This window comes from Siphateles boraxobius, unplaced genomic scaffold (genome assembly GCF_051911475.1).
Source record: "Siphateles boraxobius isolate OS27281-9 unplaced genomic scaffold, OSU_SipBor_1 16, whole genome shotgun sequence".
NCBI lineage: Eukaryota > Metazoa > Chordata > Actinopteri > Cypriniformes > Leuciscidae > Siphateles > Siphateles boraxobius.
In genome coordinates this window covers 17,824,033-17,838,011 of record NW_027508766.1, presented here as the reverse complement: position 1 = coordinate 17,838,011, position 13,979 = coordinate 17,824,033, and the positions used below count along the sequence as shown (strand labels likewise).

The following is a 13,979-nucleotide window of genomic DNA, read 5'->3' as shown; positions in this document are numbered from 1 at the left end:
GAACCTGTCGTGTGAATACTGGGATCAGGTATGACATAAAAACTCGTGATCCAGGGGCACCAATGTCCAAGTCATAAAACCTGACAAACATGGAAAGACAGCACGATTGCATACAGAGAGGCCTTAAAAACTGCTAGATCTGCTTATTTTTCAATCCTATTAGAAGAAAATAAACAAAACCCTAGGTATTTATTTGAAACAGTGGCTAAACGAACAATAAATAAAGCAGACGTTTCCAAGCAGCACAGCAGTAATGACTTTATGAACTTCCTTACTTACAAGATTGATAATATCAGGATTTGCTCTTATCATCCGATCATGGTTGTATCTCTCTATTAATGTTACTCGATCTTAGTGCTGCATTTGACACTATCGACCACAACATTCTTTTAAATACTTGAAAATGATGTTGGCATTAGTGGAATTGCACTAGCATGGTTTAAATCATACTTATCTGACCATTATCAGTTTGTAGCAGTAAATGAAGAGATGTCTTATCGGTCAAAAGTTCAGTATGGTGTACCAAAAGGCTCAGTACTAGGACCATTGCTGTTCACTCTGTACATGCCTTAGGAGATATCATTAGGAAGCATGTCATTAGTTTTCACTGTTATGCTGATGATACTCAGCTCTATATGTCTTTACGCCCTGAAAAAACTTACCAATCCACAAAATTAACGGAATGCATAGCTGATATAAAAAACTGGATGACTAGTAATTTCCTACAACTTAATTCTGGAAAAAAAGAGATTCTAATTATTGAATAAAAAACGTTCTCACGTAATAAACACAGCTTCAACCGTGTCTGTACCAATGCGTTTAGTCCCAATTGGGCTGGATGTGTGAGAGAGAACCACAATGGACAGTGCGTCGTATCCTGAGACACAAACTGATAAAACCTGTACGGACAAGCAAATGATGGCCTCTTTGGTCAGGGAAGTGCTTCAATGCCATGAAGCCTTCCATTACCGCTCCCCAGCCGGTGAGAAAAGCATCTGTCGAGAGAGTGACTCGATGACAAAGAGCTGCTAACACTGGACCCTAGGACAAGAACGTCTCAGGTTACGACTGTAACCATAGTTCCCTGAGAAAGGGAACGAGACAATGCATCGATGATGCTTTGGGAACGCTTCCAGCGTAAATGCGTCTGAAGCATCTATGTCAACGGAGTTGTCAACTAGTCCAATAGAAGGAATGAACATCACGGGCGGGTGATGTCATGAGCAGGAAAGGATAAGAGCACATCCGGTGCAACCGGCATTAGCTTCGAAAATTGCCAAAGCAAGTCGATCACAGGGATGCAGGAAGTATGGCAGGGCAACCCATCGTCTTGTTCCCTTTCTCAGGGAACTATGGTTACAGTCGTAACCTGAGACGTTCCCTTTCGAGGGAACTCGCGATGCGTCGATGAAGCTTTGGGAACAAGAATACCATACTTTCAAATGCCTGAGTGTCAGCCTGTTGTCATCACTACACTAAGCACTAAGCACCTGAGACCTTGGCAGCGTCCAGGTCCAGGCTAAAAAATCTGATGAATGTGAGCGGCAAGGACCAGTCTGCCGCATCACAAACGTCCTGGAGAGAACTCTCCAGTGAGGGAGAACCAGAATGCACAGTGCGTCGTATGCTGAGACGTGAACAGATCCACTTCTGCCTGGCCGTAAAAGTCCCATATTTGCTCCACCGCCTCGTGGTGGAGTCTCCAGTCCCCTGGGCTCAGCCCCTGCCTCGACAGGGTGTCTGCACCTATACTGTCCCCCCCTGGAATATACACTATCCTCAGAGAGCGTATCTTCCTGAGGGACCAAAATAAGAGGCCACCAACGTGTTGTCTGTGGGACAAGAACCAGAGTTTCCACCATATAACCAAGGCGCGGGGATACTGCCGCGTGATCTTGATCGTAAGGAGTGGGTTTCCCCTCGGGGAGAACCCTCTGGTCCTGAGCCACCACTGTAAAGGTCTCATGCATGATGGCCTCTCAGGCTATGGAGGAGATGTCTCAACGCATTGAAGACGACCATCATCTCTAGGCAATTCATGTGCCAAGAGAGACGATGACCCCTCCACAAGCCCTGAGCTGAGCGGGCTTCCAATACCGCTCCCCAGCTGGTGAGGGAAGCATCTGTCGAGATAGCAACTCGATGGAAAAGAGTTCCCAGTCTCTCGAACTGTTTCACAGTGTGTGACTGGCCTAGCTTTAGCTCTTTTGTGGCAGTAAGGATAACAGCTACACGAGCGGGCGACAGAACGGCTCGCATCGTGACTGAGTCCCAGACCACTCCAAGAAAAGTGGTCCTCTTTACTGGAGAAAGCACACTCTTCTTGGCATTGAGCCTCAACCCCAACCTTCGCATACAGGCGAGGACGACATCTCGATGCCGAACCGTTAACTGTTCTGATTCCGCTAGAATCAGCCAGTCGTCTATGCAATTTAGAATACGTATGCACTGCAGCCTGGCGGGGCCAGAGCTGCATCTACGCGCTTCGTGAATGTGCGGGGTGATAGAGCTAGACCGAAAGGAAGTGCCTGATACTGGTGTTCTTTGCCCCTGAAAGAAAACCTCAGGAACCTCCTGTGCTGAGGGAGGATGGAGATATGGAAGTATGCACACTCCCGCTAGACCCACTGCCATATATGCTTTTCCCACTATATTAAAAATAGTTTTCTTTAATGGTTCAGTGAGAGAAGTCGAGGCCTTCAGGGACGATACTGAACCAGGAGACAGATAGCTCACAAGCGTCTGTTCTTTCCAGGGTATTGCCCCATAGCCATACTCTCTTAACCCCCTAATATCTGAATATACATGAACTTGGGGGCTGAAAGACAAGATGAGTAAGGCTTTTTCCATGATCTAGACAGCTCACTGTGCAGAGCGGGAAAAAATGGAAGGCCCCATGATGGAGGTGAAAAAATAGAGGGAAGGAAGCTTGTTTATTTTTATTTTTAGGACGAGCCCCCTTATTTCTGCTGGCCATTAAATATTGAATGTATCTACAGCCTAGTAATTACCTCCACCAGCTTTTTAATATAGTTTATATATTTATATATATATGTGTATATATTTTTCATACGCTGGGTAAAGAGATGGTGAATCCACTTCCCCATGATTGTATCACTTTCAATGCCCAGCACATCTACCTCCTCGGAGGTAGAGCACTGAAGCATTGATCTCTCTCTCCGGGCGGAAGAGACCGCAGCGCTGGCTTAAGATACCGGCGAGAGAACAACGGATCCCTCTGGAAAGGGAGGAGATAAGATCCGCGGACCTGTCTCCAACCCCGTAAAGAGATCCATTTGCGATCCACAGTAATGCATTCTCCGCGCTGCCTCGGCAGACGCCGGTCCTGCACCTTGAGAATCGCGAGCCTGGCCACTTTCCTCAAAAAGTGACAGGCGGGAGCAGAGCTGCGAAGCAAAAGCTTCCCACAATGTCGGCAATCAGCCCCGCATGCTCCACTCCCAAACACATCACACAAAGCTTGTGTGTGTCCCCACACGTTAAATAACGCGAGCAGGGAGAACACAGAGTTTGTGCAATTGTTTCGCCACAGTGTTTAGAAATATATATATATCAGATAGACAACAGTAAATATAACAGACAGTTTGACACAGATCGCTTGCTGAGGCAACAGAAGCTAACGCCGGTTGCACCGTATGTGCTCTTATCCTTTCCTGGTCATGACGTCACCCGCCCGTGACGTTCATTCATTCCATTGGACTAGTTGACATAGATGCTTCAGACGCATTCACGCTGGAAGCGTTCCTAAAGCGTCATCGACACATCGCGAGTTCCCACGAAAGGGAACCAAGGTTTTCTCCATATATCCAAGGTGCGGAGACATCGCCGCGTGATTTTGAGTAGTTAAGTAGAGTAGCCACTTCGGTGACCTGAAGCATACTGGCAGGAAACGACCGATTTGACAGATTTTCGAACCAGACGCAGCGTCGTGGTGATGTTGGATCATAAGCTTGCTGGAAAGCGCTGCACCCCGAGGCACTGATGGTGGCGGGGTTGGCAGTACAGGTTCCTGAGGGCACCGAAGTGGTGCGGGCATCGCTCCAACCCGGAGTGGAGTCTGAAGCCATGGGCGTCAGGACTTCTTCTTTGTCGAAGCCTTCTTCGCGAAAAGAACGTTCCTCAGATCAGTCTTCTGTTTGGAAGGATTAGGCTGAGAGTGTCGCCCTAAACCCCATGGTTTTGGGGGGGGCGGGGCGACGAGATATGAGGCGCTCCTTCTGTTGCGCTCGATATGAGGAGCTCGACGGTTGGGGCTTCTCACGCTCAGCAGCCCCAAGAGCCTGGGGCCGGCGAGGGAGGTAATGCTTGACAACCTCCACTAGCTTTTTAGCCTCCTGAAACCTCTCGACTATGGTGTTAACAGCATCGCCAAAGAGGTCAGGAGGTGATGGCGGGGCATCCAACAGAAAGGCTCTGTCTTTCTCTTTAATATCTGACAGATTTAGCCATAAATGCCTCTCCAGGCCACCATTGCTGTCATAAACCGCCCAATGGTGCAAGCGGCCTCTTTGGTTGCTGGAAAAAACAGATCTGTGGCCCGACAGAGTTTTCGAACCACGTCAGGTCCCACCCCCTCACTATCGTCTAGGTCCCTCAGCAGGTTGGCCTGGTATGCCTATAATATTGACATGGTGTGTGAAGACATGCACCAGCCTGACCTGCTGCCGTAAACGCTTTTCCCACTATAGCGTGGATAATGTTATTAGTGGTTTAGTGGGAAGGGTCAGGGCCATCAGGGACAGAGGGGACTTTTGTTTGAGTATACATGAATCTTTGATGAAAATAAATTTTAAAAGAGCATTTATTTCAAATAGAAATCCTTTGTAACAATGTAAAAGTCTGTACTGTCCCTTTTGATCAATTTAATGCGTCCTTGCTGAATAAAAGTCATAAGGTATAATTTCGATTTAAACTCATCCTCCTGAATAAAAAGGGAACCGCTTACCCGAGTTTTTGAAGAACGCTGATTGTAGACTGAACCCCTGAGCTCAATCTGCTCTCCACGAACCATGGAATAAGGCACGGGTATATCCACACTAATGTCCTGGGACACCTGAACCTTTTCATCTGACACACAGATCCCTGACCAAAGGAACAGGAGAGTCTGAGATTATAATCAAAAAACACCCCAACAGGTCTGCATGCATACTGGGTTATTTCCAGAATGCACTGTTTGTAATGATGGCTGTTCTTGTGAAGCTCACGCCTATGGTCAGAATATTCCAAAAAATGTAATTACAATTTCAGGTAAATCAGGCCCTGACGACGGGTGCTAAATGATGACAGAATTTTCATTTTTGTGTTGACTATCCCTTTAAAGGTAGAATCTGCTACTGTAATTCATAGTTAATTAGTAGGCAATTCTGGTAAATCATGCATAAATAAATCTGCATACTGTTTAGCCTACTGAAGTGATAATAAAAGTTAGTGTGTTAGTATGCTATTTCAGTCTTTCAGCTTTTGGCTAACTATTCCCTTTTTCAGCCACCAGGTGATGCTAAAACAAATAATTTTGATCCAGCTTGTTGCCTCACCCTCACTGAATACCCCAACTGCTTTCAGCTCCCACGTAGTCAGTGAATCTGGAAGATTTTTGGTAATGCTTACTGACCCAGACCTTAAACAGACGGATTAAAATGAAAGGTATAACAGGATAATTCAACAAAAAGAGAGGAAATTTAACTCATTTGTAGATTTTGATATATTTCAAATCAGTTTATTAGCAATAGTACAATCCTAGTGGATATTTTTTAAGAATATTTTTCAAATTCTATTATAAAGATGATCAATTAGCCAGAAGGTTGTAGTTCAGAACGTTTTCTTACTTGCTGGTGTGTTCCTCCCATAACCAGCTCTCAGGGAAGTAGCTCCTAATCTGAGATGGCATCATATCGAGCAGAAAGTCGATTGCTGCATTACGTAATGGAGAACATTAGATCCTGTCTTTTTACATGTTTAGTCATCTAAGTTACTAGAAGTTCATTGTGTTGATGATGTCATAAGTAACAACCATACCTCCACGACTTAGAATGATTCTATCCACATTCTTTTTACGGAGCTTCATAGCAAATTCACAGCATTCCAAGAAGGCATGCTGGCAACTTTTCTTAAAGTGCTCAGCAAGATTTCTACAGATTTGTCAGATGAAATTATTCACAGGAATACTTTACACAGTGCAAAGATACAGGCTAATGATAAAGTATAATATAGGGGTGGATTCAGGGGGATTGTGACACTTTTTGCCATTGAGATGACTTGGAAAAAGAGTCCCAATCAACCTGAATTAACCAGTTTGTTTCATTCAAATGGATTATCTTAAAGCATGTGGCTGCCATTTAAATGAACTCACAAAATATATATATATATATATATTATATATTATAAAAAAAATAAAAAGTAATATGTTATACATTAAATTCATTAATTATAGTAGCAATATCTAATTATAGGCTCCTGAACAAATTTTCACATGCGTTGAGTATTATTCATTATTAAGTTAATAATGTTGTTTATTACTTGATAATGTCAATTATATTTATTTTATGTATCATGTATTTATGTAACATTGTCTCTACAACACAGAGAAATACATCATATGAAACTCAAAAAGATCTCTAAAATATGATTTCATGTAAGTGTCACATTAAAAGAGCTTAATTCCTTACGGAGAAAAAGACAATCTCCTTGAACGATCTCCACAGGTTTCAAGCGTAGGGCTACTGCGTGTCCCAGATATGCAGTAATTCTTGCACGTCCCATATGTTTTGGCTGTACAACAAACATGTGGGCATAAATGTATTTTTATGATGATGTTATTAGCGCATACTGTTACTGTTTTTAAATAAAATGCTTGCATACTGACCCTTTGCTTCAAACGTTTGCCCCAGGACAGGTGAACGTTTTTGCCTAACTATGTCTGAGCAGGCCCCCCCTAAAAAACAACAAAAGAAAATACATTTGCCAGTGTTTCAGCAAATCATCATATCCTCTATTGAGATGTTTTAATGTAACAAGTCATACTCGCTCATTAACTTTACACGTGAGCATGTACCTGCACTAGAGGCCTTGGCGTTTGCATTGGTGATGAATGTAAGGCCAGCGCTGTCCAAAACATCAGCATTATTTTTGCCTCCTCCTCTTCCACAACCCAAGTCACTTTGCTCAACATGTTTTAGCACCTGCAACAATGAGAAACAAAACGTATCATCACTCATTTTTATCATCACCCCCCCCCCCCCCCCCCCCAAAAAACACACAAAGCTGACCATTTAGACCATCTTTTTGAACAAGTCTGCTATTTTACCTTTTTTAGAGGGTCTTTGTCGTTAGATTTTAGGTCGTACAAGGCCGTATCTACAGCAGAAAAAGCCACAAGTGACTCTTCTTTAGTCTTAGTTGACACTCTTATTTCAAGTTTATCTTTGGGTTTATACTGTGAGTTGAGAGTTGATATGTCCACCTGAAATATATTCCAATGAGGTCATGATTTCACTATTCATAAATAACGTAAAACACATCACAACTATTGATGACAGAGAAAAAGTCATTACATTTAAATTGTTAACACATTTAGCCTTCACATCAATCCACGCAGAGTCCGCCACCAGTTCCGCTTTTTCCTCCCCATGCAGGACGTAGTACACCAGTAGCCGAGCAGACGGCACCATGTCAGGGGTGATCTTAATATTAAGGCTCTGTCTCTTTTCACTAACACGCTGAACTGTGGCAAACTCCACAACTTTTCCTCTGGAAATGATCTTAAAAAAAATATTCTGTCATAGATGGTTCACTGGAATACTTATAATGCATTTGAATCACTTAAAATTATAATGTAATGTATAATATGTTTCAGTAGCCTACCTGTCAAAAGTTTGGGAAAATTACAATTTTCTATGTTTTTGAACAAAGCTTTTTATGCTAACCAAGGCTGCATTTATTTAATCAAAAATACAGTAAAACCAGTAATATTGGGAAATATGAATGTAATTTATTTCTGTGATGCAAAATTGAATTTTCAGCATCATTACTCTAATCTTCAGTGTCACATGATCATTCAGAAATCATGCTGATTTGCTGCAAGAAACATATATTATTATTATGATAATTATTATGATCAATGTTGCTTAAGAAATTAATACTTTTATTCATCAAGGGTGCATTAAATATATCAAAAGTGACGGTGAAGACATTTATAATGTTACAAAAGATTTCTGTTTAATAAATGATTTAATAAAGTTAATAAATACATTTAATAAATGCAAATAAAGTTTTTCATTGAACTTTCTATTCATCAAAGAATCCTGAAAAAAGTATTACCATTTCCAAAAATATTTTTAAGCAGCACAACTGTTTCATACAAACATTGATAATAATAATAATAATAATAATAATAATAATAATAATAATAATAATAATAATAATTTCTGAAGGATCACTGAAGACTGGAGTAATGATGCTGAAAATTCAGCTTTGCCATCACAGGAATATATTACATTAAAATATATTAAAATAGAAAACAGTTATTTTTATTTGTAATAATATTTCCACAGTATTACTGTTTTTACTGTATTTTTGATTAAATAAATACAGCCTTGGTGAACATAATAGACTTCTTTCAAAAACATTTAAAAAAAATAACTTTTTCCAAACTTTTAACAGGTACTGTATATTAAATGAATTCATTACAATAAGTAATACATAATTATAGGCTACTCTAAAACAAAATTACAAGTAGCTAATAAAAAAAAATTATAATATGTAATATATGTACTGTTCAAAAGACTGGGGTCAGTACGATTATTTTTTTTAAGGAAATTATTGCTTATATTAAAAGTGTTGACACATTAAATTGATTTCAAGTGACAGTGTAGATATTTATGATGATACAAAAGATTTCTGTTTGAAATAAATGCTGTTCTTTCAATTCATCGACTCGATCTAGAATGATTTCTGATGGATCATGTGACACTGACAACTGGTGAAAATACATCTTTGCCACATCACAGGAATAAATCACATTTTAAAACATAAAAATAGAAAACAGTTGTAATAATACATTTTACAATATTAATGTTTTTATCTGTATTATTAATTTATCAATATTAATAAATGTAGTCTTGATGAGCATCAGAGATTTCTTTTAAAAACATCAAGAAATCTTACCGACCCCAAACTTCTGAAGTTGAAACGAAAGAAACGATAGTGTCTTTACATACATCCCCCCCCCCGCCCAAAAAAAAATGCTTAAAAATAATTAGAGAAATATGTTTGAAAAATGTTTTAGAGAAATATATATAATGTGAGCCTCAAAATGATATCTAAAATACGTTGTCACATAAGAAATCAATTTTTCTTAAAAAAAAACAACTTAAAAAATAAATACAGTTGAAATCTGTAGTGACAACAGTGCATCATTCAGATGACCCAACAAATATATATATTTTTATTATTTTACCTGGTAGCTGAAAGTCTTCAGAGAAAGGTAGTCACGATAATGAAAGTAAACATCGATGTTAATGTAACGTCCAACTTCAACTACTGAGGAGTCAGGATGTAAATCGATGTGCAGGTAACGATGGTTGACAGTAATATATGATTCAGCCTTTAGTTTAAGTGGAGCCTGAATCCAACGTGGATCTTCTGTCTCAAACTGAAATGAGTACAATATGAATGTGCATTTAGCATATATATCATATTATAATGCTAAATAGATAATCCAATGATTAAACAGTTGTCTCTGTTAATGTAACCTACTATTGGCAACAGTTTTACTCACAGTGAATTCAGCTTCTTTCACTTTATCAGGTATATTACAGATGAAGTAAGCTATTCCATCTCCCCGACTCATTACCGTCATTGTATCCTGGTGCCCTAAAAATTTGAAGTCCTCCAGTACATTGTCACCTGTAGTTATTGTTGCCCTTATCTTGACTGGCACACCTTTCACTGGTTTACCCAAAGGATCCTTCACCAAGACCTATGGGCCCCCAAAATATTTGGATGGATGACACATATATATGTGCTTGTTCAAATACCATAAATCTACTTGAGGAGACAGGATTCTTACTCTCATAGCATATGGTAGACCCGGTTTGATGAAAGGAGGGGTTGCGCTCAGACTCAGGGTAAACGGAGTTTCTACAAATTTTACACTTGAGAGCTCTGCCTCCTGGGAGATACCACCTGACAATGAAGAGGTGTCAAACTTGTTTGCTTGATATTTTGATTCAGGATAATGCACTCCTGTTTCAGTGAAACTAACTAGACCTACCAGTTGTCTCTTGTAGAAGAACTGTCACACGAAGAAAGCTGTTTTCTTTCATATCACTCAGACGTTGAGGCCCGTTGGGCATGGATGACAAAGCTGACTTGATGTCTAAGTTGACTTCTTCCTTTCCATTTTTCAGCTATAACAAAAGCCAAAAACAAATGTATCCTCTGCAATTAATCATTAAATGATGTTTAGTTGACTGGAACACTGACTTTACCGTATATTTTATATATGTTGCTGGTATCATGACGGTTTCTTCTGGAGAACTGTATCCAAACATCAAGAAAATATCTGCCAAACTAACTGGAGTTCCATGGACATACCTGTCAGCACAAATATACACATATTTAAACATTTATGTGCAAATATATGAATTGTCAGCAACTGAACTGAATATACAGTACTACCATTTTAAAAGTTTGGGGTTGGTAAGATTTTTTAATGTTTCCAAAAGAATCTTATGCTCAACAAGGCTGTATTTATATGATCAAAAATACAGTAAAACATGCATATTGTGAAATATCACTACTATATTTAATATGTTTTAAAATGTAATGTATTCCTTCGATGGCAAAGCTGAATTTTCAGCAGATACTGTCTTCAGTGTCACAGGATAAATAATAATCCTTCAATAATATTCTGATTTGCTGCACAAAATCTCTTGTTATTATCAATGTTCAAAACAGTTGTGCTGCTTAATATTTTTGTGGAAAATTTGATATTTGTTTATTCTTTGATTAACAGAAAGTTCAAAAGAACACCATTTATTTGAAATATTAATTTCTTGTAACAATGCAAAACAGTCTTTACTATCACTTTTGATCAATTTAAATTTATCCTTGGTAAACAAAAGTACAAATTTCTTTAAAAACAAAATAAATAAAAATAGCAATATAAAAACCATACTGACCCTAAACGTTTAAAAGGTAATGTATATATGTGAAATAAAAAAGCAAAAACATACTTGGCTGAAATCTTCAGCCGGAAAGACTCAAAGTTCTCTTCGCTGATATAGTTGGATTCAGGCTCAATGCGGATTGATATACTGGGCAGCACTGAGAAACATACCTTGATTTCAGATTTCATGAACTCTAAATGTCTACATAACACGAGAAATGTTGGTCTTACCATATTCTTTGACCTCGAACTCAGCAGTGGCAGTTGTTTTAAAAGTGTCGGAATATGTGGCCTCAATTTTCCATAATCCATAACTGATGAGATTTGCGTTGTGAATAAAAAAATTATGCAGAGTGAGGAAAAAAAAAACTACTGAAAATACTATCGTTTTGAAAAGACTGTATGCAGGTTTCTTATAATTATCTTAACCATTTTTACTGGTTCCTTTCTTAACAAACATCACCTGGTTGATGAGTTTTTTTTTACAGTACAGTACAGTTAGCTAGTCGTCAGCATATTATCACTATTATTCCAAATGATAATTTAAACATCATATAATTTAAACATACAGCCTAATTATAATAGATTGTAATGATTTTGTCTTACGTCGGCTTAAAAGGTATTTTGAATGGTGGAAGAAGTGGTTTTGCTCCATTGATGTCTGCCACATCAATAATCTCTACCTTGATACCATCAGGGTCCTAAAATTAATTTAAGACATTAACAAGGTTCACACAGAAGAAAAAAAGCATAATTCATGCGAAGCAGAGGAGAGTGGGGGTAGTTGCAACACTTGTTTCTCAGAGACTGCTTTAGAAAGCCAAAAAATGTCTGTTACTCACCCACACTGCAACAACGTGCATGTACAAATGATAATTTATGTACAATTTATACTTGAATAGATAAAGTCAAATGTTGCAAAGTCAAATGACGGCTGCAACAGTTTGCAGGGGCAGTTGCAACAATCAAAATGTACACAGAACAACCAGGATAAAACTTGCTATGTTAGCTTTACACAATAGCTTTTGACACATGCTACCTATGTCTTTTAGAAGCTAAGAAAACAGTGATTAAAATGATATGACTTTATAATGCTTCACGCAAATAGACAGTATGAAAAAAATATACTTTTTAAACTTGAAATTAAAAGAGTGTGTAGGCTACATGTTATATATTACATGTGTAATATGAATGTCAAAAATATAATAGGAACTCTCTAGCTCAAATAAACCGTGTTGCAACCGTCCCCACTGTGAAGAGAGAAACTCACCACGAATGTAAGGGTGACAGTCCGTCTGGATTTCCTCAGCTCCTCGTTGAGAGAGTAAACACGCACTTGTACTAAAGCAAATAGGTTCAAAAGATGGTTTTGAGGTTTATTTCATTTACCCACAACATATTTCTCTTCATACTTAAACTCTCGCTCTATGATTATTATCATACTGACCCTCTTGTTCGGGTGTGTATAGCGGCTTGTCAGTCTGAATAAAGAGAAACCCGTTGACAGGAGTAACTGGGATTCTTTCATATGCAGTGACCCCTAACCCAATCGCCTGGAGGTATACATATCTGTCCGCATTTGGGAAATCTGTAGGCATGATCTGGGGGAAAAGAAACGGGTATTTCCAGGGCAGAATATCCTTCACTAAAAACATCCATTGCTTAATAAAACTTTCCATATTTTTTTGGAATTGTGAATATTTACACATTTAGCCTAAGTGAAACATTTCAAACAAAAACTATCTTCTAAAGTCTTTTAACATTGGAGTCTTACCCGTAAAGTAGCCGAAGCTTGATAGTTATTCGCAGCGTTGAGCTTCAGGGACTGAGATGCATATTCTTTATAACCTGGTGCCAGTGTGTTCTTCAGGTACAGATTTACTATAGTTTCCTGGTCATAACCAAACAACTGCACCACAACACTTTCTGAAGCATCTAGACGCAGGGTTTTAGGTGCAGTGATTAAGTATCTGTAAAACAAGACAACATCAGTCTGTTTCAGTGGCAGATGCGAAAACCATAAGTTTATATAAAACATGAATGCATAATTTCAAACAAACATGATGGCCAACTCGCTCCCAATGTCACATATGCTTTTCTTGATGGTAGGGAGGTTTCCATTTTGTTTACAGTGCTGCTTTTTGACAACACAGTTCAGTACTATTCCTGTCCTGTTGAAATTTTTAAAAGATATAAATTGTAACTTACACATTTCCCTGAACAGTAATGCAGACGAAGAGATGAAGAATACAGAACAAAATTAAACGTGCCATTATAGACAGATTGCTCCTTAAAGAAAAAAGAGGTTAGGCATTTGCTCGGTTTTTATCAGCCAAATCAATATCTGGTTACTTATCAGTTACTTATTACCTCAGCTGTCTTGAAAGAGGTCCCAAAAATGTTTTTTTTTTAGCTCTAGTTTAGAAAGAACAGCTATAAAGTCCAAATATTATGACTAGAAAATATACCAGTTATATGTTTCTATGAAATATATGAAATAACATGTTTCACTGTTTTGGTAGAAAAGTTTAACGATTGATTGTGCAATGCTTATATCGATGTAGAGTTTGCTCAGTCATTGTGCAAGTTACAAGTAGAGGTAAACAATCTCTGTGTACTGCTAAAAAGGGATTGATGTTTGCTTTTCAAGGTATTTTTTGTTATTGTGCAATTCTGGTAACATCTGGATATCAGTCTGACTCTTGACATTTGTCATTGATTCACTGAATCGGAAAAAAAAAATGCTCTGCACACATTTGAATAGAAAACCAATGAAGTTGAACACTGGCAT

General features: G+C 38.6%; 1 protein-coding gene across 2 annotated transcripts in view; it reads right to left on the bottom strand.

The window, feature by feature from the left end:
- c5 (complement component 5) overlaps window positions 1–13,979 on the bottom strand; it is a 72,643-nt gene that overhangs the window by 8,268 nt on the left and 50,396 nt on the right. The window contains exons 1-21 of one of the 2 annotated variants that reach the window (XM_077231888.1): window positions 13,397–13,586; window positions 12,963–13,158; window positions 12,636–12,789; window positions 12,459–12,529; window positions 11,795–11,889; window positions 11,420–11,502; window positions 11,256–11,346; window positions 10,509–10,614; window positions 10,292–10,427; window positions 10,088–10,203; window positions 9,797–9,997; window positions 9,476–9,670; window positions 7,572–7,778; window positions 7,325–7,480; window positions 7,073–7,199; window positions 6,884–6,952; window positions 6,687–6,789; window positions 6,037–6,149; window positions 5,847–5,931; window positions 5,556–5,638; window positions 4,967–5,103 (exon numbers count right to left, since the gene is read on the bottom strand). In XM_077231888.1, coding sequence (XP_077088003.1) covers window positions 4,967–5,103; window positions 5,556–5,638; window positions 5,847–5,931; window positions 6,037–6,149; window positions 6,687–6,789; window positions 6,884–6,952; window positions 7,073–7,199; window positions 7,325–7,480; window positions 7,572–7,778; window positions 9,476–9,670; window positions 9,797–9,997; window positions 10,088–10,203; window positions 10,292–10,427; window positions 10,509–10,614; window positions 11,256–11,346; window positions 11,420–11,502; window positions 11,795–11,889; window positions 12,459–12,529; window positions 12,636–12,789; window positions 12,963–13,158; window positions 13,397–13,461 — 2,589 coding nt within the window. In that variant the 5' untranslated portion in view covers window positions 13,462–13,586. Of the gene's footprint in view, window positions 1–4,966; window positions 5,104–5,555; window positions 5,639–5,846; window positions 5,932–6,036; window positions 6,150–6,686; window positions 6,790–6,883; window positions 6,953–7,072; window positions 7,200–7,324; window positions 7,481–7,571; window positions 7,779–9,475; window positions 9,671–9,796; window positions 9,998–10,087; window positions 10,204–10,291; window positions 10,428–10,508; window positions 10,615–11,255; window positions 11,347–11,419; window positions 11,503–11,794; window positions 11,890–12,458; window positions 12,530–12,635; window positions 12,790–12,962; window positions 13,159–13,396; window positions 13,587–13,979 lie in introns of those variants that run through there. The other variant, XM_077231889.1, reaches the window with a different exon arrangement.